Here is a 25,603-nt window from a genome sequence, read left to right on the forward strand (position 1 = left end):
CAAGCAACTTGACTTTAATAAGGACATTGGTATTTATAGTAAAAAAAGTATAGAATTATTTTTAAAAATAGTTAAATAGCACAGGGCACTATTTTTACCAAATAAATTTGCATGTACCTATTAATCAAAAAATCTGTATGCATTCTTACAGATCCTAAGGTCATTACAGAATCCTGCTATTTTAGCAGGGTAGTGCCCAATTAGATTGGCAGAGCCAATTTGGCACCCATGTGGAAAAATATTACGCAATAAAAACTTGTTTCTCCAAAGATGTTCTCTCATGATGTTAAAGGCCTAAAAGCTTTGCACCCTAATCTTGGTGCCCATGATGGCCTGATATTTTGCTTGGGAGTGAAGAAATAGCTTTGTTAGGGTCATCTTTATCAGGGAAGTAGCTCTATTAAGGTTAATTAAATAGGGTGCATCTAATATTTCTCATATATATTGCATTTTGAGAATGGGATTAGGGAAAGAGCTTATTCATGGTTATGAGCATGCATCTGAATCACAGTGATCCCTGGACTTCCTATCTGGCATTTACAAATTACGTAAGTTTTGGACAAGTTACTTCAACCCTTCTGAGTCTGTTTACTTATCTATACAATAAGGATAGCTACCTTATATGAGGTAGTTGTGGTTAAACTAAGCTTGGCAATGAAAATAATGATAATAATAGCCTTTAAATCACACCAGGCATTGTTCTGAGTAAATTAATGATGGATGGATAGATAGGTAGGTAGGTGAGTACGTGGGTGGGTGGATGGATGGATAGATAGATAGATAGCTAGATAAAGGCAGGTAGGTAGACTCAGTACATGTAATACGTATATGAACTCATTTAAGCTTAACTACTACCCTACAGTTTATTTTCAACATAGAACCATAGTTATCCTTTTAAAATGTAAGTCTAATCATATTAGATCAAATCGTAAGTCTAATTATATTTGATCAAAGTTCTCTGATGTCTCTCCATTTCTCTTTTGATGTTACCTTGGTTAATATTCTTTAACAAGATGGTCTTCCTTATCTCCTTCAAGCTTTTGCACAGTTGTCTCCTTTTCTTTGAGACCTACCCTGATTTTCTGCTTAAAATTTTGCCCCCTAATCTCCCAACTCCCCTATCTGCTCCACTTTTTTTATTATTATTATACTTTAAGTTCTAGGGTACATGTGCAGAACGGGCAGGTTTGTTACATAGTTACACATGTGCCATGTTGGTTTGCTGCACCCATCAGCTCATCATTTACATTAGGTATTTCCCCTAATTCTATCCCTCCCCCAGCCCCCTACCCCTGACAGGCCCCAGTGTGTGATGTTCCCTGCCCTGTGTCCATGTGTTCTCATTGTTCAGCTCCCACCTATGCGTGAGAACATGTGGTGCTTGGTTTTCTGTCCTTGTGATAGTTTGCTGAGAATAATGGTTTCCAGCTTCATCCATATCCCTGAAAAGGACATGAACTCATCCTTTTTTATGGCTGCATAGTATTCCATGGTGTATATGTGCCACAATTTCTTAATCCAGTCTATCATTGGTGGACATTTGGATTGGTTCCAAGACTTTGCTGTTGTGAATAGTGCCTCAATAAACATACATGTGCATGTGTCTTTATAGTAGCATGATTTATAATCCTTTGGGTATATACCCAGTAATGGGATTGCTGGGTCAAATGGTATTTCTAGTTCTAGATCCTTGAGGAATTGCCACACTGTCTTCCACAATGGTTGAACTAATTTACACTCCCAAGAGTGTAAAACCGTTCCTATTTCTCCACATCCTCTCCAGCATTTGTTGTTTCCTGACTTTTTAATAATTGCCATTCCAACTGGCATCAGATGGTATCTCATTGTGGTTTTGATTTGTATTTCTCTGATGACCGGTGATGATGAGCATTTTTTCATATGTCTGTTGGCTGCATAAACGTGTTCTTTTGAGAAGTGTCTGTTCATATCCTCTGCCCAATTTTTTGATGGGTTTTTTTTCTCTTGTAAATTTGTTTAAGTTCTTTGTAGATTCTGGATATTAGCCCTTTGTCAGATGGGTAGATTACAAAAATTTTCTCCCATTCTGTAGGTTGCCTGTTCACTCTGATGATAGTTTCTTTTACTGTGCAGAAGCTCTTTAGTTTAACTAGATCCCATTTGTCAATTTTGGCTTTTGTTGCCATTGCTTTTGGTGTTTTAGTCATGAACTTTGCCCATGCCTATGTCCTGAATGGTATTGCCTAGGTTTTCCACTTTTTCTTTTTTTCACAGAACTGTTTCCAACTTACTAGACAATGTATTTATTATTAGTCATCCTTTTCCCCTGCTAGACGGTACACTCAAGAAAGACAACACTTGATCTTCGTTTACTTTGTCCATTCATGTATCCTGAGGCACTAGAACAGTGACTAACACAGGTTACGTACCAAAAGTATAGTTTTTGAAGGAATGAACTCTATGACATATATACTATTATTATCTCCATTTTACAGATGAAGAAACTGAAGCACAATTTAATCATCACTGGAAGTAAGAGTGTAGGAAATGATTATATATAAATGGACATTAGTATATGATAAAGGAAGAATCTAAAACACTAAGTAAGGTTTATTCAGTAAATGATAAACTATTAAACCCATAACAAACATACTAGAAATAATCCAAATGAATGTTTTTTGTTTGTTGGTTGGTTGGTTTGAGACGGAGTCTCGCTTTGTCGCCCAGGCTGGAGTGCAGTGGCGCAATCTCGGCTCGCTGCAAGCTCCGCCTCCCGGGTTCACGCCATTCTCCTGCCTCAGCCTCTCCGAGTAGCTGGGACTACAGGCGCCCGCCACCACGCCCGGCTAATTTTTTGAATTTTTTAGTACAGACGGGGTTCCACCGTGGTCTCGATCTCCTGACCTCGTGATCCGCCCGCCTCAGCCTCCCAAAGTGCTGGGATTACAAGCGTGAGCCACCGCGCCCGGCCCAAATGAATGTTTTAAACATCCATAAAAGTAGTAAAAGAAAAGCAGAAAAAAATGTGTAATCACATTTTTTAAATTTTGAAATAATTATAGACTCATTGGAAGTTGCAAAAATAGTAGAGTCCAGTGTACTCTTGACTCACCTTCCCCAAGTAGAGACATCTTCTACAGGCTAGGGTATAATATCTAAAATTTAAAAATTGGCATTGGTACATCACTGTTTAAATACAGAGCTTACTCAGTTTTTGTTTTTCCTAACCTGCATGTGTATTCACAAAATATAAATCTTATAAAGGACTAGCATATAGAATATAAATATAAAAAGCTACAACTCAATAACAAGAAAAAAACCACAAACTAAAAAAAAAAAGTGTGTGTCTATGCAATTGTGCCCATGTATAGGTACAATTTTTGTACCGCCATCCAAATCAAGATACAGAACTGTTCCATAACCACAAAAGAACTCCTTCATGCCGCCTTTTTGTATTCACATGTGTACCTCAACCCTCCCTTGCCAGTTCCTGGACCCTGGCAACTACTAATCTCCATCTCTATAGTTTTACCATTTAGAGAATACTATATAAGTGTAATCACACAGTATGTAACCTTTTGAGACTGAACTTTTGTGTTCACATTTTTGTGTGAACATACATTTTCATTTCTCTGGGATATATGTCCGAGCACATAATTGCTAGGTCATATGGTAGGTGCATGTTCAGTTTTGTAAGAAACCACCAAATTGTTGTCCAGAGAAGCTGTACCATTTTATATTGCCACCAGCAATAAATGAGAGAGCCAATTTTTCTGCATCCTCATCAGTATTTGGCATTATCGGTATTTTTCTAATAGGTATGTAGTTATAGCTCACTGAAGTTTTAATTTGCATTTCCCTAATGGAAAATTATGCTGAATAGCTTATCATTTTATTTTATTTTTTTTCTCTCTCTCTCTCTCTCTTTTCTTTTTTTGAGACAGAGTCTTGCTCTGTCGCCCAGGCTGGAGTGCAGTGGAGCGATCTTGGCTCACCGCAACCTCTGCCTCCCAAGTTCAAGTGATTTTGCCTACCTCAGCCTCCTGAGTAGCTGGGATTACAGGTGTGCACCACCACGCCCAGGTAATTTTTCTATTTTTAGTAGAGATGGGGTCTCACCATGTCGGCCAGGCTTGTCTCGAACTCCTGACCTCAGGTGATCCACCCGCTTCAGCCTGCCAAACTGTTGGGATTACAGGCGTGAGCCACTGCGTCTGGCCTGAACAGCTTTTCATGTGTCTATTTGCCATCCGTATCTCCTCTTTGGTGAAACATCTGTTCATGTATTTTGACCATTATATAGCCCATTTGTATTTCGCTGTGTTCTTTTCCCTTAGGATTACTTTGGCTATTCATGATCTTCATTGGTTCCATATGAATGTTGGAATAGTTTCTTCTAATTCTGTGAAAAATTACATTGGTGATTTGATAGGAATAGCATTGAACCTGTAGATCGCTTTGGGCAGTATGGTCACTTTAATAATATTGACCCAATATCATTATTCACCCCATCCATGAGCATAGGATGTTTTTTTCCATTTGTTTATGTCATCTATTGAAAGTCACCATCAAAATAATTTTAAAAAGCCAAAGACTGGGAGAAAATATTCACAAAATACAAATCTTATAAAGGACTGGCATATAGAATATAAATATAAAAAACTACAACTCAATAAACAAGAAAAAAACCACAAATCAATTTAAAAATGGACAAAAGATTTGAACTGATACTTTATCAAAGAAGAGATACAAATGGCGAATAAACATACACAGAAGATGCTCGATATCATTAGTTATTAGGGAAATACAAATTCTAAACATACCACTATACAACTATTAGAATGACTCAAAAAATTTTTTCGACGGACAATACCAAGTGCAAGTAGGGATTCCGAGCAACTGGAACCCTCATATATTGCTGGTGGGAATGCAAAATTATAGTTTGGCAGTTTCTCATCATGTTAAACACAGACTTAACATACAATCTAGCAATCTCACTCATAGACATTTATCCAAGAGAAATAAAAATATCTACATAAAGACCTATGAGGAAAATTTAGAGTAGCTTTATTCATAATCATGAGATCTGAAAATAGCCCAAATGCCCATAAACTAGTGAATGGAAAAAAATATGGTACACCCATATATGAAATGCTACAAAAGAAACAGACCACATTACATCTTGAAATTCAAAAGCATTATGCTAAATGAAAGACGCTAGACTCAGAAGGCTATATACTATAGCTCATTGATATGACATTCAAGAAAAAGTCAAACTGGAGGGCTAAAAACATATCAGAGATTGTCAGAGGGTAAATGGAGTGTGTTTACCACAAAGAGGCACAAGAGGATTTTTTGGAATGATGGAAGTATTCTCACATTCTCTATCTTGTTTATGGTGGCCATTGTACAACTGAATTTGTCAAAATTAATAGAACTATACACCAAAAAAGGGTAAATTTTACTTTATGCACATTAAACCTCAATAAACCTGACTTTTTTAAAAAATGAAAATTTAAAACAGCAATTGAACATTTAGCTTTTTATTTTTCTAGTGTGGTCAGTTTCTGCTGTATTTTCAGCTCCAAAAAAATAAAGCTTGTACTCTGAGGACTAAAGAGCATGAAAATTTCTTTATAGCAAAAAAAAAAATAGCACAGGTAAATAATTTTCTTATAATGGATCTTTTAATGAACAAACTTTGTGAATCATATTCTTAATCTATAGAACCGACGGATTAATTAAAGTTGAACCATAGCCTGCCTGTAATCACAGATGTTTATATTTGCGCAGCCTGTTATTAGAAAGAAAAGATGGAGGTGTCATAACACACAACCTTTAAAACTTCTGCTTCTCCTGGAATGTTGTTTTGGTAGTTGGTTTGGGAATGTGAATGAGTAATGTTTGGACAACTGGGTTGCTTATGGTGGGAAGAGATAAAAGGAGTTGGTATGTAATCGCTACTTGATGCCAAGCCAAAAGAAATATAGAAACTCACAGCAATGTCTCCTCTCACTTAGGTGTATCCTCACCCTTCTACGCTCCATGATGATCTTCCTGTCAAGATTTTCCAATCAAAAGTCCATCTTCCACTTTCTTTTTGCAAAAAGAATGCGTAACAGTCTCGCTACTGCCCATCACCTATTCCCTTTCACCGACATCTCCCCAAACCCAACTATCATTTTCTGCCTTTAAAAAATAACTGGAATTGATATAAATCAATCCAACGCCTATCATAGACCTTGGTTCACAGTATGCATCAAAATATGTATTGGTTGATCATTCGTTCTGCAGTGTCAAGCACTGTGCCAAGCAACGGGGACTAAAAATAATGAATGAAACACAATCCCTGCCTTCAAAGAACTCAGAAGTAGAAACAGATGTACAACTACACAGACATGGTAGACAGCACTACACAGAAGTAAGCCCAGGTTGCCATGGGAACTTGACAATGCAATAGTCCTCCCTGTACAATTGAGATGATCTTTAGCAACCTATGCCTTCCAAAATATCTACAGGTAATCTACATACACATTCAAATTAAACTTTCTATTATTTCACTGTTTTTTCATCTGCCCTGTCAGTAGAGCTGATTACCTTCTGCAAAAATGGGGATAAAGACTAAGATATCACATCTCGGCAGGAACACCATGCTTTACAGTATTTATTTGTGGAAACTGTGTTAAGACAGGAAAAATGAAATAAGCACAATGGAATTTCCACTCTGTTCTAATTATGGAAAGTCATTTAAACAGTAATAAGAATCTATTGTTCATAAACACTATTTAGAATTATAATTATCTCCATGTGCGGGATACTGTGTTATGTGGTAAGGACATACCGAAGTATGTCAAGAAGTAATATAGAAGAACAGTGTAACACTGTGTGTGCACAGATCTTTGCAATTCTCAATATACTTACATCTCTATGTAGAAATCATCTTCAGAACAACCCTGGGACATATGCAGGGTTCAGAAATATGTAATGATTTCCCCAAGGTCTCATGGATAGCAGGTGGCAGACCTAGGTCTTATATCTGGGATTTCTGATTTCAAGCCTAGGGCTCCTTCCTCTATAGCAGTGATTACTAGACATTTCTTATTACAGTAAAAACATTTGAGTATGCACCCCCAAGATGTCCATATTTATTTTAAAATTATATAAAATATATGTATGTGTATATATACTATCAGATAGCTCAATGCACAACATGTATTTAGCATAAAGACTGTAGACCCAAATCCTTATTTTAAATAATCTTTTTGAGAACTCCAAATTTTATCAGCTGATTTCTTGTGGAATATAATACCACCATTATGATGATTATTGTATTATATTTTACCCAATAATGTGGCTGGCAAAGAACTCTTAACAGAAGTGGAAGTATCAGCTCTCCCATTTTTTTGTTCTTCAATCATGCTTTCATGATTCTGTTATCTTCCAGTTGCTGTTTCTTTGCACTTATCTGTTCTGGTGGGGAGGGGGGATTTGCTCCATTAAAAGCAGCAAATACAACCCTGAAATACAATGGACATAAACTGCAATGTCACAGTGCATTGCAAGCAAATGAAGACGTCACTATCCACTTCTCTACATTGTGGGGTGAACGTTCTTTTCTCAGAATATCTTTTGAGCTGATTGAGAAGAGAGATTGACATAAAGATAAAATCAGAATGCCAATGTCATTCTTATATTAAATATGAGTTTAGTTTAATTCTTGCTTTCCAATACAAAAACTTAAATAGAACTTCTGACACCCTCTTCCTCCCATCCAGTGGGTTGCCTGCATCTCCTAAAAGTACATACTTTACTTGGAGACCAGTGCTCTGTAGTGCTCAGCCCTGTTCCTTCCTGTATTTTGCCAGTAGTTCTGACTTACATTCCTTTTTTATAGCAAATATTTTGATTCACCCCCTTTACTATTGAGAAATGAAATTCATAGGTAATATATCCTTCCAACACACAGTTTATCCTAGTATACAGAGGAGGAGCAGGGGTGGGTACTATAAATATCACATGTACAAAACATATACTTATCACTTCTGTGTTTCATTTATATATTTTTATATATCATATATAGAAACTGGCCGGGCATGGTGGCTCACGCCTGTAATCCCAGCACTTTGGGAGGCTGAGGAAGGCGGACCACGAGGTCAGGGGTTTGAGACCAGCCTGGCCAACATGGTGAAACCCCATCTCCACTAAAAATATAAAAATTAGCCAGGTGTGGTGGCACGTGCCTGTAATCCCAGCTACTCAGGAGGCTGAGGCAGGAGAATTGCTTGAACCTGGGAGGCAGAGGTTTCACTGAGCGGAGAGCACACCATTGCACTCCAGTCTGGGCAACAAGAGCAAGACTCCGTCTCAAAAAAAAAAAAAAAAGAAAGAAAGAAAAGAAAAGATAAAGAAACTATGCATGGGAAGGTTATATTATCTATGATTATAATCTATAGTGTGTAGAAAGGTTAATGATAGATGTAAAAGAAAAATGGAAGGAAAGTTACTTGCAATAAAATTATTTGCATTTCAATATGGAAATGTTCGAGTATGATTGTACCAGAAGATGTAATGAAGTAGTCAAATGATTGCAAAATCAGCTTGAATTTATATGCAAAATCAGCTTGAATGCAAAAAGGTACAAATGAAGAGAGACTGATAAAACGTGGGCACATCACTGACTTAAATACAATGAGTAGCAATGTTGTTGGTGATGGGATTTTTTAAACAACCCTTGATCAAATTCTGGGCAAAATAAGCTTAAGTACAATCTTCCTTGATTTATACAGCAATTACGTTCCTAAAAAAATTCAGTTACAACTTTGCAAAAAAAAAAAAACTTTGTGTTTTTACATAACTTAGAATTCATTTCCAGATTCAGGTAATTATAAACAGGTTTTTCACTTTCATGAATAGCTCATGGTTCAAAAGTCATGTGGAACACAGGACAATTCCTTGATGTCCAGGACTGTATCATGCATTTCATTATGTCTGGCATCCCTCCCCGACCCCAAATGCCAGCAACAACCCCTATCATTATGATGACCACATGTGTACACATTCACACATAGACACACACACACACATACACACTTCCAAAATATGCCCTCAGCAGCAGTACCCCTTGCACAGAGATTGAGGACTAGGCTTTCATTCCTGGTGTATCAAGAGTCTCTACAGAGGCCAGATGCAGTGGCTCACGCCTATAATCCCAGCACTTTGGGAGGCCAAGGTGGGCAGATCACACGACACCAGGAGTTCAAGACCAGCCTGGGCAACATGGTGAAACCCCATCTCTACTAAAAAATACAAAAATTAGCCAGGCGTGGTGGCATGTGCCTGTAACTCTAACTATTCAGGAGGATGAGGCATGAGAATTCTTTGAACCTGGGAGGTGGAGGTTGCAGTGAGCCGAGATTGTGCCACTGTACTCTAGCCTGGACGACAGAGCGTGGGAAAAAATCTTGTCAGCATGTCCCTGGTAACACCTTGGGTAGTCCTTTTGTAAACTAGATTTTAATCTCAGCAAGGTTAGGTCTGTCTGCCTTACTCATAGGTAGCTGTAAACCCACACCTAGCACAATTCTCAACACACAAGCTGAGGCTCAATAAATATTGGTTAAGCCAGTGACAAAATCAGTGAGTCACCTACAAGTGAGTACATGGACTACAAGACCTCTCAAGGCAAATCCAGGGATGCTGGGGTTTAAAAAAATGGAAAAAATAATTAATGCCATCCACGCTCTCCCAAGTGCTAAGAACTTTTCTAGCTCTCCATCTTCACGACTTTCTTCATGGTAAACACCTAAACTCTGTTAAAGACTGCCCCCAATAATAGCAACTTCCCCCACAGCAGGTAATTTAGGGGCTTGAGACACTGGATCATAACCAGTGAGGACACTTCTAGGTGCAAATCTGGGTAGTGTCACTCAAATGCTTTCCAATTCACTCACTGGTGCTATTTGGTCCCCTCTTTCTCAGGAACCAAGAGAAGGACTGAAATAAACAGTTACCTATGGGAGCTTCATAAAAGCTGCAAATGCTGGTGCAAAAAAAAAACCTCCCCACCATGAACAGAGCAGAGGAATGGTGCAGCAGAAACAGCTGTGTCCAACAATGGATGAAGCTGCTGAACTACATCAAGGGCTTGGTGCACCAGCCCTTTTCAGAACAATCATCCCCAGGACCTTTACAGGAGGAAGGTAGGGATTTGGAGTCCCTGAGACTTTAATTCAGTGGGTGGAATACATTCATTCATTCATTCAACAAACATCATTGAGGCAGACGATGTGCTAGGCCGTGGAGATAATAAGTTAAGACATAGCCATTCCCTGTGATACATGCCATAGTAAATGTACATGTGGGGGCTAAGGACCATGGACAAGGCACCGTGGCATCCAAATCAGAATGGAATGTCAGGGAAGGTTTGCTAGAAGATGTGGCTCTTGAACTGAGCCTGGGTGGATGGTAGAAATTAAATATTTTAAAAGGTTGGGAAGAGCATTATAGAACAACTGGGGGCATAGTTACAAATGCTACACTGAGGTACCCAACTTCAAAACTGTGATCCATATGATATCTCTATAGAATCTTTATTTCTTTGTTGTTGTTGCTGTTATTTGTTTTTGAGATAAAGTCTCACTCTGTTGCCACAGCTCACTGCAGCCTCTACCTGCTGGGCTCAAGAAATCCTCATATCTCATCTCCCGAATAACTGACACCACAGATGCCACCATGCTTTGCTAATTTTTTTTTTTTGAGATGATAGTCTCACTCTATCACCCAGGCTGGAGTACAGTGGCGTGATCTTGGGACACTACAACGTCCAAATCCCGGGTTCAAGCGATTTTCACTCCTCAACCTCTCAAGTAGCTGGGATTACAGGCACATGTGGCCACCCCCAGATAATTTTTGTATTTTTGGTAAAGACAGGATTTTGCCATGTTGGCCAGGCTGGTCTCAAACTCCTGACCTCAAGTGATCCACTCACCTCAACCTCCCAAAGTGCTGAGATTACAGGCATGAGCCACAGCACCCAGCCCAGAATCTTTATTTCTGATCAACATCGGTAGTAGGGTATTGATAGTTGGTGACATAATCCCAGAAGACAGCACAACACAGTGGAAACAACCACAGCTGCAAACGCTAGCACCATCACTCACCATTTGGAAACAATCAATGTCTTTGCCTTTTCTAGCTTCTAGAAGCCACATGCATGTCTTGGTTCATGGCCCCATACTTCATCTTCAGAGACAGCAGCATAGCATCTTCTAATCTCCGTCTCTGCTTCCACTATCCCATTGCCTTTTATGACTCTGACACTCCTTCCTCCTTCTAAGGACCCTTATAATTATATTGTGTTCACCCAGATAATCCAGGATAATCTCCCCATCTTAATATCTTTAATCACATCTGTAACGTTTCTTTTGCCATGGAAGGTAATGTATTCACAGGTTCTGGGGGTTAGGACGTGGACATCTTTGGTAGGGCCATTATTTTGCCTATCTCAAGAATCATCTTTAATTCTTTTCTATTCCTGTCCTCCCCATCCTTACCACAGCTATTTATTACCAGGTGCAATAAAGACATTCTCCAAAATTATCCCAATTCCATCCACTTCTGTCTTAACTACCCTGGCTCATCTGAATTACTGCAACTGGCTTTGTAATGGTTTCCCCTGACACACTCTCACTCCCCTCCCATCCATTCTCCATCACTCATCTACTTAAACTTCTCAATGGCTTCCCTTTATGCTTGGGTTCAAATTCAAAATCCCTAGCCTGGTCCAATAAATCTCTTCGTGGGCAACCCTCTGCAGTCCTCTCTCCCTGCACACTCACCACCAGCAATACTGGTTTTCTTCCAGTTCCTTGAAGGCACCATACCCTTCCCTTCTCAAGCTAAAAAAAAAAAACTTTATTTTATTTATATTTTCTTCCCCTCCCAGAATGCCTCTTCGCCCACTCCCTTGCCTAGCAATCTCTTTCTCATCTTTCCGGTATCTGCTTAATGTCATTTCTTCAAAAGGATTGCCTTAATCTAAATTAGGTTCTCCCCTAATAGCTCCACGTTCCTTCCTTCCCCAATTTTTACAGCAATTTGTAATTTTATGCTTATTTGCTTAAGGCTCAACTCTCCAATAAACAATAAGTTCCACGAGAGTTGAGAAGGCCTCTATTTTCTTCCCCTTGGTACCACCCGCCACTAATGCAATGCCTGGCACATAATAAGTGTTCATTAGATAAAAAAAAAAAAAGTATGGGGCACTAGGCTTAGTACTTGGGTGACAAAATAATCTGCACAGCAAACCCCCATGATACGAGTTTACCTGTATAACAAACCTGCACATGTATCCCTGAACCTAAAATAAACGTTTTTAAAAATAGGTGCTCATTAAATATTTCTTGACTGAACAAATGAGTGAATGAATGACACCTGATAGCAGAACTGCAGCCAAAAATTTTATTTTGCTATTAATTCAAAATTTTGCAAAGAATTTGTAAGAAGACAAATTAAAGACATTAAAGACAGATTTTTGCATTGTTTGGTTTTCATTTCTCTACCTGACCTTAAGATAATTATGTACTGAAAGGATCACCTCACTGAGATGCAAGGCGTTCTGGGCCTTGACCATCCAGTTTCACACTGTGTATCCTTGAACGGTTCCTCTGTTTCCTTATCTTTAAAACAGGGAAAGGAAACCTCTCTCTTCCTAATTCCCACCTTCATTGTAAGGTTCAAATGAGATCATATACAAGAAATCCCTTTGGAAGCTGTAAAGCAGCATATCAATGTAAGGCCATCATGTCTTTGCACTTATCACACTCTGTAACTTCACAAAATTAAATGCTGAAGCTGCTTGTTTGCAGAGGTTTAATCATTTCCACCTGAGGACAGCAGGGACCCAGGCTGGAGAGGAGGTTCCGCCCCTGGCATTTGCGCGGCGAGATCCATATGTAAACGAGCGCTGCCCCCTGGTGGAAGGAGAGGGGTGAGTGTGGCCGGCAACTGGGATGGTCAGGGTCCTAATGACAGACGCTGGCTGAAAAGGAGAATCCGCTTAAATAAAGCATATACTTTTTAAAGAAATACTTTGTCATTTTTTATTTTTGTTGTTTTCATTTGTTTTTTAAATTAACAAATTATAATTGTATATATTTATGTTGTACAACATGATGTTTTAAAATATGCGTACTTTTTAAAGAAAACAAAAAAAAACCCAGCGTGATGTTTTAAAATATGTATACATTTTTAAAGAAAAAAAACCCAGCTTTCTTTTGATTAAGAAAAGTTAAAAAAAAAAGACAAAAAGAAAATACGTGTACATTGTGGAATGGCTCAGTCAAAGTAATTAACACATGCATTACCCCATATCTGTACCATTTTTTGTGGTGAAAACACTTAAATTCTACTCTCTTAGCAATTTTCAAGTATGCAATGCATTGTTGTTTCTTTTTTTGTTGTAAAATGGCCTTTTAGAAACATTTTACTTACTTATAAAGGATGCAGACACGTTACACCAATGACTTGTCTAATTATTATTTGGAGTTTAGTAATAAATGAGAGATTTGCAATTCTTTATACATTTTCGTATTCTAATTCCTTATAGTTAAATCTCAGCAATTCAATTAGAATCATTATACAACTCACGCATGTTAAGACTATGGACGGTGTGTACTAGAAAATTTCAGCTTATATATTTCCCTATGTGTTACGTGCATTTTATTTAACTTTGTTATACTGCGTATATTGTGTGCATACTGGACAAATGAGTCCTAATTTTATAATATCTAGTCTCTAGATATTGAAGAGGTTGCTAATGTTTAAAAAAATAGACTACAAATGGCAACACATGAAGTATTTGTATGAGCATGTGTCATAGAGTAATTATTTATGTCTAAATATGATCACGGTGCCAGAATACCAAGGTCAAGTTGAACATGTGCCACGTTTTCACCTGGCCAATCCCTCATGACTCTGAGCAAATTGTTCAACATTTCTGGGTCTCAGTTGCCCTGAACTGCCAAATAACGGGCTAAATTAGGTGATGTCTAAGGCTCTTTGCAACTCTAAAAATATCCTACAACTTTGTCCAGAAAATGCATCTTAGAGGCCACACACAAGCCACCCTCAGCACCAGCTAATTAGGCTCCAGACTGCTTAGGCCAAGGCAATTCCAGGAGACTACCCCTGACTATTCTGGTGGCAAAACAATTTTATACTTGTCATCACTCCCTGAACCCAGTCAAATCCAAGCAAGTGGACTCAAAACCAGTCACGTCCAACCAAGTGCCTCCTGTCCCTTGTCTCTCCTTTTACCTGCCCTGCCAACCCTCTTCATCCACGCTCCACAGCCACGGCCTCCAGAGGAAGGAGGCTTCTCCTTGGTCACCTCTCCTTCCCTTCCATCCTGATGTCCCAGCCCTCCACACTCACACACCCAGTTAGGAACAACAATAACAGTAATAATAATGGCTGACAGTTTTCCATTTGCCAGGCACTGCACTAAGGATTATCTCATTTAGTTTTTCAACAAGCTTATGAGGTGGAAACTCTTTTTATCCACATTTTGACAATTACATGAACTTTTTCTGCAGACCTCTCTGCAAAATAGTTCAATTGAAATGATTCTTTAATAGTATTAACCACTTTCTGCTGAATTGTCCTAACAACTTTTTCTATCAGAAACTTATCCTTCATCCTCAATCTCCATTCCCATCTCTCTCCCCTATTCCTCTCATTTTCTCCCACATCTTTTCCCCTCATCTCCTCTCCATCCTTCTTCTTCACCTCCATCTCCTCTTCTGCTCCCACTTCCACACACCTAACATAAGGACTTCAAGGCAGAGTCTGTGTTCTCTAGATCCCCCATGCCACCTCTAGCTTTGTGCCACTTAATTCTTATGCTAAGACTCCTCTTTTGAGGCAAATGCCATCCAATGGCCCCTCACCACACACACTCCCCTCCGCCTCATCATCCAAAAACCTTGACACTGGCTCACAGCCCACTTCCCTCCCATCTCCTGCCATCATGAGAAACTTCATGCCTTTATAGATGGTCCATTTAATGTCACAGACAGATAGTTCCTGACCTCCTACTCTCATGCCTTTCAGATCCAATCCATTTCTGACTTCCTGTTCCAGTGACTGTTGGTCCAGTCCCATGACTACTCTCTGGACTTTGGTGACACCTGCAGTTGTGCCTACTTTAAAATTCTAAATTCTGGTTTCCACTATCCAACTTTAGTCTGTCATCCTTCACCTTTATCAATCTCCTCCTCACACTCCGCCTGCTCCATGACCTCATAAGGATGCCCAATGACTCACCCTCTGCCCTTTTCTTCAGTCCATCTGTCCCTCTGCTTTTACTTTCTTCTTGCTATATGATCATACAGTCAATCGCCTCAACTGTTTTCTCAAGAACGCCAGAAACTTCTTTGCCACTGTTTCCTTCTTCTGGACCTGTCTTCAAATCCCAAAACCCACATCAGTCTGATCATCATCCTTTCTATTCCTGCACCAGGATTACTTCCAAATATGCAGTTGAACGTCATTACAAATGAGAGCTGGACCCTCCAGTTTTCTTTTACTCATTGCTAGTCAAGTATTTTTCCAGTTCAGTATACATATTCCAAACAGTCATTCTTGCTATCAGTCACCTTCATCTGCAACATTCTGGCAACCCCTCAAATCCAGTTGGTCCAAACCTAAACTCAGTGTCTTCCTCCTCCTCTATTCCCCATCTCAGTGAATATTATGAGTTCCCAGAATATAAAATTAATTACCTAAGAGTTATCCCCAATTCTGCCTTATTCCCTACTCTCCAGATTCAATCATATTACCATATGCTCTCAAAGCCATCTTCTCTGCATCCCCACTGCCTTCATCCTTCTCACCTGGACCATTGTTCCAACCTTGTAATTGACCACCTTGTTTCATTTCAACCTGATCATGTTGCCCTCTGCTTTTTACTTAGGATTCATTACAAACTCTTTAGACCAGCACAGAAGGCTAACCATGATCCAGCCCCTGTCTGGACCTGACAGTAGATTTCTTAAAGATTGTAATCATGCATTTTTCACTTCTGCATTTAGTTAGCACTATGTCTTTCATTTTAGCACTTAGCATAGAGCACCAGACATCATAACCATGCTATTTTAAACAAAATAATAGGTCAATATTTGTATCATTGTCCAAGATAATAAATAGATGTTATAATCATGGTAAGAACAGAGATGTCACTAGCCTCTGTTTTCTAAATAACACATTTTTTTTCTGGTGGAATAAAATATCTGTTTCTGTAGTTAGCAGTCCTTTATACCCCTCGGTGGTAATTGAGACCCTACTGTACCTCATAGAACTCTATCATAATCTTACTTAACTTTATAAAAAATTTGATAATACCTGGCGCCAGATAATGACAGTATATGCCTAGGGTCTAGATGAAAGGAAAGGATTACTCACTCAAAATTAGAAGTTAAATTAATAAACTTAATATAGAACAAACCCTATTATATTTAAGATAAGAAATAGCCTAAAGCAACACCTAGGGATGTTAGACATTAATTATTTTTAAAATCACCCAATTATACATAATTTTATGCTAATCTAAGTGATGCCATTTTTCTTTTGGCATATATAACTCAAATAGGAACGCCCCAATAAAGGTATATAAAAGCCCAAAGAAATCATCAGTGCATGATATTCTGTTCTCCTGGGACGTTACAGTTTTGCATAGACAAGGTGAACATTTCTCAAAACACCATGTCTCTCCGACTTTCTAATGGATCCAGGCATGTTTGCTTAAGGTCTGGAGCTGGCTCTGTCAGAGCCCCAAATGGAGGTGCAGGCTTTGCAGGCAGCAGTGCATGTGGCGGCTCTGTTGCTGGAAGTGAATTTTCCTGTGCCTTGGGAGGGGGCTTGGGCAGTGTTCCTGGTGGGAGCCATGCTGGTGGTGCCCTTGGAAATGCTGCTTGCATTGGCTTTGCTGGAAGCGAAGGGGGACTCCTCTCTGGAAATGAGAAGGTGACCATGCAAAATCTTAATGACCGCTTGGCATCCTACCTGGATAACGTGCGAGCTCTGGAGGAGGCAAATGCTGAATTAGAGAGAAAAATCAAAGGTTGGTATGAAAAATACGGACCCGGATCTTGCCGTGGACTTGATCATGACTATAGCAGATATCACCTAACAATTGAGGATCTTAAGAATAAGGTGAGAAATCACAGATTTGGAACTAACCCAAGTATTCAAAACTAAGAAATACCTAACAAAAGACATACAATAAGAAATGCTTTGTGACTGTTATCTGTAACTTGTATTTATTTATTTAGATAAACAATTCTTCCTACTATTCAAAAATGGGCCCTTTGATTCATGAATTTTAATGTAGTTAAAATGTTATTAGTTCCATTGTTTATGTTGAAGTACATTCATAGACATATGAATAAAAAAGCATTGTAGTTCTAAAGTTAGGTGAATATATGAGAATAAATAAAACCATGTCTTTAATTTTTAAAAGTTAAATTTGAAATATTTTGATTATTACATAAGGAGGTGAGACTTTTATGCAAAAACTTGGGTAACCTTTTTCACTTCCTGAAATAATGAATCGCATAAAAGCATACTTACTTGATGTGTCCTCTGTTTTGGTTTATTCTAGATTATCTCCTCTACTACTATCAACGCTAATGTCATTCTGCAGATTGATAATGCCAGACTGGCTGCTGATGATTTCAGGCTAAAGTAAGTGACAGAAAAAATCCTGCTCTAGAAGAAAGTTTCTATTTATTTAATTTGTTAAATAAAATTTTAATTTCATCCCAAGTAGAATGAACTATCACCTAAAAGATAAAAGGAAGCAAAGGATTTGTATTATAATGTTACAATCAACTTATACATAGTTATTATATTCCTGGGACAAAATATCAATATATTTCTCTGCCTGCTTAGAATACTGCCAAGCACAAAGTAGATGCTCAGTAAATCATTAGTCAACTAAGGAAAAACATTAACTAAAATAAAATTCCAAAATGGTGTATTTTTATTTAACTAGGTTATGCTATTGGAATTTGTGTGATGAAATAACTGCCAATTATCCTGTATAGAATTGAGTGGGGGTAATGGAGGAGGGCTTTCTTCGTATATTTTTGTGCTATTTAGAGTCCTAATTCGATTTCTAATTTTCAGTTTAAAGCAATTGGGATTGAATATTTCTGTTTCTTGAGGTAGTCTTACTGGCACTGAAATTCACTTAAATGCCCCCCAAGGTATGAAAATGAGCTCACCCTTCACCAAAACGTAGAGGCCGACATCAATGGATTACGGCGAGTCCTGGACGAGCTGACGCTCTGCAGGACCGACGAGGAGCTGCAATATGAGTCTCTGAGTGAGGAGATGACTTATCTCAAGAAGAACCACGAAGAGGTAGGAGAAGCTTTACCTGTAGTCCAATCACAATTCTGTACATTTTAAATACTGGGCAGGGGTTGGGGGTTAAAATCACAATAGTAATTCAGGTTCATTGTTGTAATTTGCCAAAGGATATAGACCGATTAGTCTAATAACACTACCTACTACCAGGGGATGTTAAAAGGCTTCAATTAGTTAATACATATCACATGCTCAGAACAGTGCCTGGCCTATAATAATCACTCAATAAATGACAGCGGTCATCCCTAGGATGAATGCCTATGAGGGCCAGGATTTCAGGATTTTTTCTACTGTTCTATTCCCATCCACCCGACATTTAGTAACTATATGTTGAGTAACTCTCTGGTCTTTAAATCCCTTTCTCATTTACAAGAATAAATTACTTCTCTTGGGGTGCTATGACTGTTTTTGGTGGTGGTGGTGATTTTAATTAACAGGTCCCTAATTTTTTGTTTGTTTGTTTTGTTTTGAGACAGAGTCTCGCTCTGTCGCCAAGCTGGAGTGCAGTGGCGCAATCTCGGCTCACTGCAACCTCCACCTCCCAGGTTCAAGCAATTCTCCTGCCTCAGCCTCTGGAGTAGCTGGGACTACAGGCGCCCGCCACCACGCCTGGCTAATTTTTGTATTTTTAGTAGAGATGGGTTTTCGCCATGTTGGCCAGGCTGGTCTGGAGCTCTTGGCTTCAAGTGATCCGCCCCTCTCAGCCTCCCAAGTGCTGGGATTACAAGAGTGAGCCACCGCGCCCGGCCGACAGGTCACTAATTAAATAGATGATTGGCATGAATATGGACTGAATATGTCAATGAAAAAATGGTGTGCCATAAATTATACACCTGACCACAAACTTTGAGACATAAAGTAACACGTCTGAAAACTTCTCAGACTGAGTGTGAACCTGCAATGCCCCTAAAGCCACACTCTTGCTTCTCTCCAGGAGATGAAGGCTTTGCAGTGCGCGGCTGGGGGCAATGTGAGCGTGGAGATGAACGCGGCCCCCGGGGTAGACCTCACGGTTTTGTTGAACAACATGCGAGCTGAGTACGAAGCCCTTGCAGAGCAGAACCGCAAGGACGCGGAGGCCTGGTTCAATGAGAAGGTGAGGTGGGCCCCGTTCCCCTGCTCACACCTCCAGGGCGGGTGGGGACTCCGTGTGACCCTTTTTCCCCGGCCCTGCAGAGCGCCTCGCTGCAGCAGCAGATCTCCCACGATGCAGGCGCAGCCACTTCCGCCCGGAACCAGCTCACCGAGATGAGGCGCACCCTGCAGACCCTGGAGATCCAGCTGCAGTCCCTGATGGCCACGGTAGGTGACAGCGAAGGTCAGCCTGGATCCTGTGATTCTAGACAGCCTCCAAGAAGCACTTCCCTCTGCCCTTCCTTCTTTTTTCCTATTATAGCTTTGCCTGCAAATACTTAGCAGAGAGAGTGGAGGAGAGCAGGAAAAACAGATGCATAGACACTCAAAAGAGAGCTTTTTCTTCCTCCTTGACATCACTGGGAGTTTCCTTCCTGGCTGATGCTTAGTGCTCATTTCATGAAAATAGACATTTCACATAGATCCTTTCTCAGGGTAATTCAGCTTAGGTCCGCAAAACAAACAGCAGCAATATTGCTCCACCAGAAAATTAGCCACAGGTCTATGATCAGGGGTGTGGGGCTAGTGTCACACAGGGCAGGGAGCCAGCATCACACCAGTGTCTCCTGATACTGATGAAGACATATTAGAAGCCACATATGGTTTCACCAGGCAGAGGAAGAGAGGGTACACACCTGAATGCCACATGGGCACTGTCAGGCTCTTCATCGCCACAGAGTCCAGGGCAGAGGTCAAATCCCCAAGGGCACACCTGGGAGCCAGGCCTTCAGCCACTTGGGCACATACCACCAGCTCCTGGCTTACTTCAAACGTCAGCATGGAGTCAACCCAGGATTAAAAATGGCTTGCCTTCTAGAGTGTGAGCTGGCAGTGCCCAAAAGGCTTGACTTTGAGAATTACAGCATGTACGTGGCCTAAGGACTCCCTTCCTCATAAGAGGTTTCGTGCCCCCTGAGGACACCAGGTTGTAACACAAAGAAGAGAGCAGCTATTACCCAAGTGAGTGCAGTGAGCCAAGAAGGAAAAGATGACTCAAAACAATGGGAGATTCTTTTGATTTAGCCGCCCTCTAAAGGTGTGTGCTTTCTCCCTATATCGGATTTAGATGGGAGACTTGTTCTTACACTGACTGGCCCCTAACTTAACCAGGATGGCCCTCTGCTCCTGTCCCTCATCACTGCTGCTAGCAGGTACCCGAGACTCCCCTGCCACTGTGGGCTCCTGGAACCTTCCTTCCTTCTCCATTTCCCTTCTTCCCTGAACTAGATCCCTGAGGACTCTTCCTGCTGCAGGAGCTGTGTGAGTGAATCCTCCCTCTATTTCTGAGCTACGCTGATGGAAATACATTTTCGAGTCCCCAGACCAGAATTGTGAGCATTTTCACATAGAAACAAGGATGTTATAAAGTAGTTAGAGTCTGTGCAGCCAGTGGTACTATAATTTGGGCTCATAGGATAACCCACACAAAAAAAGCCCACTTAACACAGGACATAACTGAATTCTAGAATAATGGGAGCGTAGTACCTAACTTACATCCCTGAGGCCCTGTTGTCTTATGATGAATTCTAAGCTCAATCTCCTAGAGTTAGAACACAAGTCATTTGTAAGTTGGGAGTTGTCTAAATACACAAATGTTCACATGTTTGCTTCCTGTGATGTACAAACTTTCAAGTTCATCCTGTTCTCCTCCCTCTTTGACAAGCCAGCCTTCACAGTGGAAGACTGTGAAGTAGAGATGCTGTCCCCTCTGACTTATGAGTGTATTCGCAATCATAAAAAGGAATACCCTAGGAGGATGCATTACCAGGGAAATTAAAGTTTTGAGCTGCCAAGCACACACCTCACTGGCATCTTGCTACCTGTTGCCTTACTCTCCACATTACCATCCTGATCTCCTTCCACTTATGTGCTTCTGGAGAGCCCAGCACCCTCCATGTAACACGTCTGTTTGCCTAAGTCAGTAGCTCTAAGTCAGTGTTAGGTTCTCAGCCCCATTAGACCCAATGTCTGCCTGTTATGACAAATCTTGTGTAATTCCCTCTTTGCGATGCTAGAATGAAGTCACTAGGTAATAGATTTAGAAATACACAAAATTATTTTTTAAAGCATAATACCATAAATGCAATAAAAAGGCAAGTATTTTAAGATAAAATGTATTTACTAGGTAAATACTTGGGCCTAACTACCCTAGAAAATGTAATGAAAGAGGCAGAACCTTGCATCTTCTCTTAATAAATCTTTCATTTTCAACCACGTAAGATCAGAAGTTCCTCCACACAAGAAAAGGAAAATGAAAGAGTGGAAGTTGGGGTGGACACTTGGATAATAACTAATATCAAGAGAAGTAATAATTGCCGAGACATATTTATCTATAATAAGGGAAAGAGGAAAATTACCTTAATTAAAGGAGGGAGCAGGTGCCAAGACAAATTACAGACTGTAGAAGTAGCAAAGAGGAAGTATGATATTCATAAGAGTAGTGTGGAAATAATGACCTGTATTGTGTTATGAGATATAGCTCTTGCCTTGAAATCTCACATCTGTTAAGGCACTCATCCAATCTCAGTACCTTAATAAAAGACCTTTGATAGACGCTAGAAAATCAAGGGTGGATTAGAAAAAAAAAAAAAGCAGTAGCACAAAAGGCTGTGGAATGCTGGTGGGGTGGATCTGTGGGGACAGTAGCAGAGTAAGACGGAAACAACAGGTAACCCCGAAATAAATATATAATTTCAAAATACCAGTTTTCCCATATCGATTTTTTATTCTGCTACCCTTAAAAGGTACTTTAATATATCAGTTGGTTTTAATAGAAATATGACCTATATATCACCAATGTCCAGTGGAACATCAAAAGTCTTGTGGGAAAAGGGCCATATATCCCACGTCAGGATCCCACGTCCATCATGCCTGGCCCTCACTTCAGAAATGCCAGCCTCCTTTCTTTCCCATTTGATTGTGACAAGCCTCACAAATTTCCATAACTGCCTAGGGAGCAATCCTGCCGGTTACTGAGAAACACTATTCTACTAGTCCTCAGAGTGTTTTCATCCCTTGCCATGACTTTTTTGATGTCCTCAGAAACACTCCCTGGAGTGCTCCTTGACAGAGACTGAGAGCAACTACTGTGCACAGCTGGTGCAGATCCAGGCTCAGATCGGGGCCCTGGAGGAGCAGCTGCACCAGGTCAGAACCGAGACTGAGGGCCAGAAGCTGGAGTATGAGCATCTCCTCGATGTCAAGGTCCACTTGGAAAAAGAAATTGAGACCTACTGCCGCCTGATAGATGGAGATGGAAAGTAACTAAAGCCATTTGAAAATCCAGTTTTTACCTCGTTTAAGCTACAAGTGTGGGCTGCCCATTAGCCTTCCATACTTCCAAGCCTTTTCGTTTTCATTCCCACTGCAGAAAAGCATGTCCATCTCTTGCTTTTTCGGAAGAGAGTCATCTCTTCCAAATCGTGTACATCACAGTGTTCTCCTCTGCCTTAGATGACTGGAACTATTCCTGCGGCCATTGCTATCTGTTGTCCATGTTAATCACTGTGGGTTTCCCTCCACCTCCCACAAGCAGGCTTTATCCTTTTTTCAGTGCGTACCTAATATCACTACTGCCCTGAAATAAATGTACTCTGTACAAACCACCTGGATCCATATATATGTATGTATGTCCTTAAGTTTTAAATTCTTGGGTGTAAAAAACAATCAAATGGAAACAAGATTTATTTATATTCCCTCTTTAGATAACATTTAATTACTTTCAGCTCCTACACATAAAAATCTTAAGAGTTTCCTCTATAGAAAACTAAGACCTGTTTTTGGCATACAAATTTCACTTGAGTTCATTGAGTCAATGAATATTTCTGAAGTGACAGTAAGCAGAAATATAAAAGAATAAACTATATTTCTTTTACAGTTCATGCTCCAAATCAAAGGGCTTTGGATCAGGAAGCCCTGGGAATTCATCTAAAGGTAATAAAATCTAGTTCTATATCTTTTCTCTTTTTTTTTTTTTTTTTTGAGACAGAGTCTTGCTCTGTTGCCCAGGCTGGAATGCAATGGTGCTATCTCGGCTCGCTGCAACCTCCACCTCCTAGGTTCAAGTGATTCTCCTGCCTCAGCCTCTTGAGTAGCTGGGATTACAGGCACCCATCACCATGCCCAGCTAGTTTCTATATTTTTAATAGAGACGGAGTTTCACCATGTTGGCCAGGCTGGTCTCAAACTCCTGACCTCAGGTGATCTGCCCACCTCGGCCTCCCAAAGTGCTAGGATTACAGGCGTGAGCCCTCTAGTTCTACTTCTATCACAGCAATACTTTTACATTAATGGCAGTCATACACTACAACCATAGTCAATATTTAAGTAGTTTTAGCTAAACTGTTCTGAATGGGAAGGATCAAGTGGCTAAAACTATCCAAAGCTATTATTATAAATATATACTTACTCCCTCAATCAAAAATATGCATAATATATTATATTGACCTAGCAGTGGAATTGTCATGTAATCTTTTTGGTTGAATATATGTATGCCTATGTTTTATTTCTAGATTTATCCAAAACCACACTGGTAAAGACAGTGGTTGAAGAGATAGATCAACGTGGTAAAGTTCTTTCATCAAGGATTCACTCCATTGAAGAAAAGACATCTAAAATGACCAATGGCAAGACAGAAAAAAGGGTTCCTTTCTAGCCGTCATTTTAGAGAAGAGAATGATTTGGGAAGGGATCCTGTACAATTGCATTGTTCTAAATATCAGAGAGAATATACACACTTTTTACTTTTAAAGATAAGTTGCTTAGCAAAAATACCTGTTTTCTTAGTTTTACAGGATATTGAGTGTGTTTCCAAAAAATAAAAAAGTTGATGTGCATTCATTTCCATTCACTGATGACTGATAAATAATTATTTGTGATTTTTTTCTATGTCTAATTCATAAAGAAACATTTGTGGAATACATTTTAATTGCCTTTCACTGTTGTTTTAAATAATAGTCAATACCGCCACAAGGCATTTGAATATTAAACATTCACTAGGCATAAACTTTAAATCACACCATGTCTATGTGGGCAAATAATCAAAAAATTCAGAAATTCTCCTGTGACTGAAAAGTCTCACCACTAGATGACGCATTCCTGGTACTTTACCAAAAGCCTCTCTCAAACTCTTCTTTCCACAATACCCAGGATACCATTCTTCGTCTAAACAGGATAATCTCCAGAAAAATCCACAGCAATATGGCTTGTGTTAGTGAAACTTTTCCTAGAACAGGGGTCAGAAGCTTTTTTTGTGAAGACCCAGATAGTAAATATTTTAGGCATGGCAGGCCATAAAGTCTCTAATTCAACTACAAACCTCAGCCATAGACAATAGATGAATGAATGAACATGACTGTGTTCCAATAAAACTTAATTTATTAATGCTGAAATTTGAATTGTAAATATTTTTACCTGTCATGGAATATTATTCTTTTTTTAACTTTTTTCAACCATTTGAAAATGTAAAACCATTCCTAGCTCACAGTCTGTACAAAAACACATGGCAGGCCAAATTTAACCCACCAACACCTGTTCTCGAACGTGAAGCCCCATGAGGTTGATGAACATCATGATTCTTGTGATTATGACTATTTATACCTTTCTGGATCAAAATGCATGGTAGGAATTCCCAACAAATATTAAAATTTCTAAAAGGAAAGCAGCTCCTTTATTTCTCCGGTATATGGCCTGATTCCAGTGAAAATCTCCAGCAAGAGAAGGAATTCTATCTCACAATCCTCCAGTCACATGGGATTCAGAGAAGTGGTGAAGAACGAGATATTTACAAAATCTTTAGCCAAAAGCCATCAAATGAAGCAAATACTAGAAATCCATAGAGAAATAATTTCCAAATGTACAATATTCAGGGCCAGCTACATAATTTTCAGGACCTAGTGCCAAATGAAAACATGGGATTCCTTGTTCAACAATCAGGCAAAATGTATCACCCAAAGGCACTAAAATATCAAGCTGTTTCCTTGCATCTGCATTTATGTTTTCAACTTGTCCTGGATTTTGTTGTTTTGATTTGGGGTTTTCTGTTGTTGTTGTCATCATTGTT

General features: G+C 39.6%; 2 protein-coding genes across 2 annotated transcripts in view; both read left to right on the plus strand.

The window, feature by feature from the left end:
* LOC116475356 (keratin-associated protein 4-11-like) overlaps window positions 1-25,603 on the plus strand; it is a 307,240-nt gene that overhangs the window by 10,948 nt on the left and 270,689 nt on the right.
* KRT28 (keratin 28) lies at window positions 16,675-24,425 on the plus strand. The gene is made up of 8 exons (XM_032163564.2): window positions 16,675-17,190; window positions 17,639-17,721; window positions 18,246-18,402; window positions 19,343-19,504; window positions 19,585-19,710; window positions 22,585-22,802; window positions 23,420-23,475; window positions 24,054-24,425. Exons 1-8 carry the CDS (start codon window positions 16,675-16,677, stop codon window positions 24,194-24,196), a joined length of 1,461 nt encoding a protein of 486 aa, XP_032019455.1. The 3' UTR covers window positions 24,197-24,425.

Source organism: Hylobates moloch, unplaced genomic scaffold (assembly GCF_009828535.3).
Source record: "Hylobates moloch isolate HMO894 unplaced genomic scaffold, HMol_V3 SCAFFOLD_10, whole genome shotgun sequence".
In the NCBI taxonomy this organism is placed as follows: Eukaryota; Metazoa; Chordata; class Mammalia; order Primates; family Hylobatidae; genus Hylobates; species Hylobates moloch.

What these genes read in the sequence shown, in the direction of transcription:
- KRT28 (XM_032163564.2), top strand. Translation starts at nt 16,675, where the DNA reads ATGATATTCTGTTCTCCTGGGACGTTACAGTTTTGCATAGACAAGGTG. An exon ending in CTGATAGATGGAGATGGAAA is followed by an intron (nt 22,803 to 23,419) that starts GTAACTAAAGCC and finishes TTTCTTTTACAG; the next exon opens with TTCATGCTCCAAATCAAAGG. An exon ending in CCCTGGGAATTCATCTAAAG is followed by an intron (nt 23,476 to 24,053) that starts GTAATAAAATCT and finishes TTTTATTTCTAG; the next exon opens with ATTTATCCAAAACCACACTG.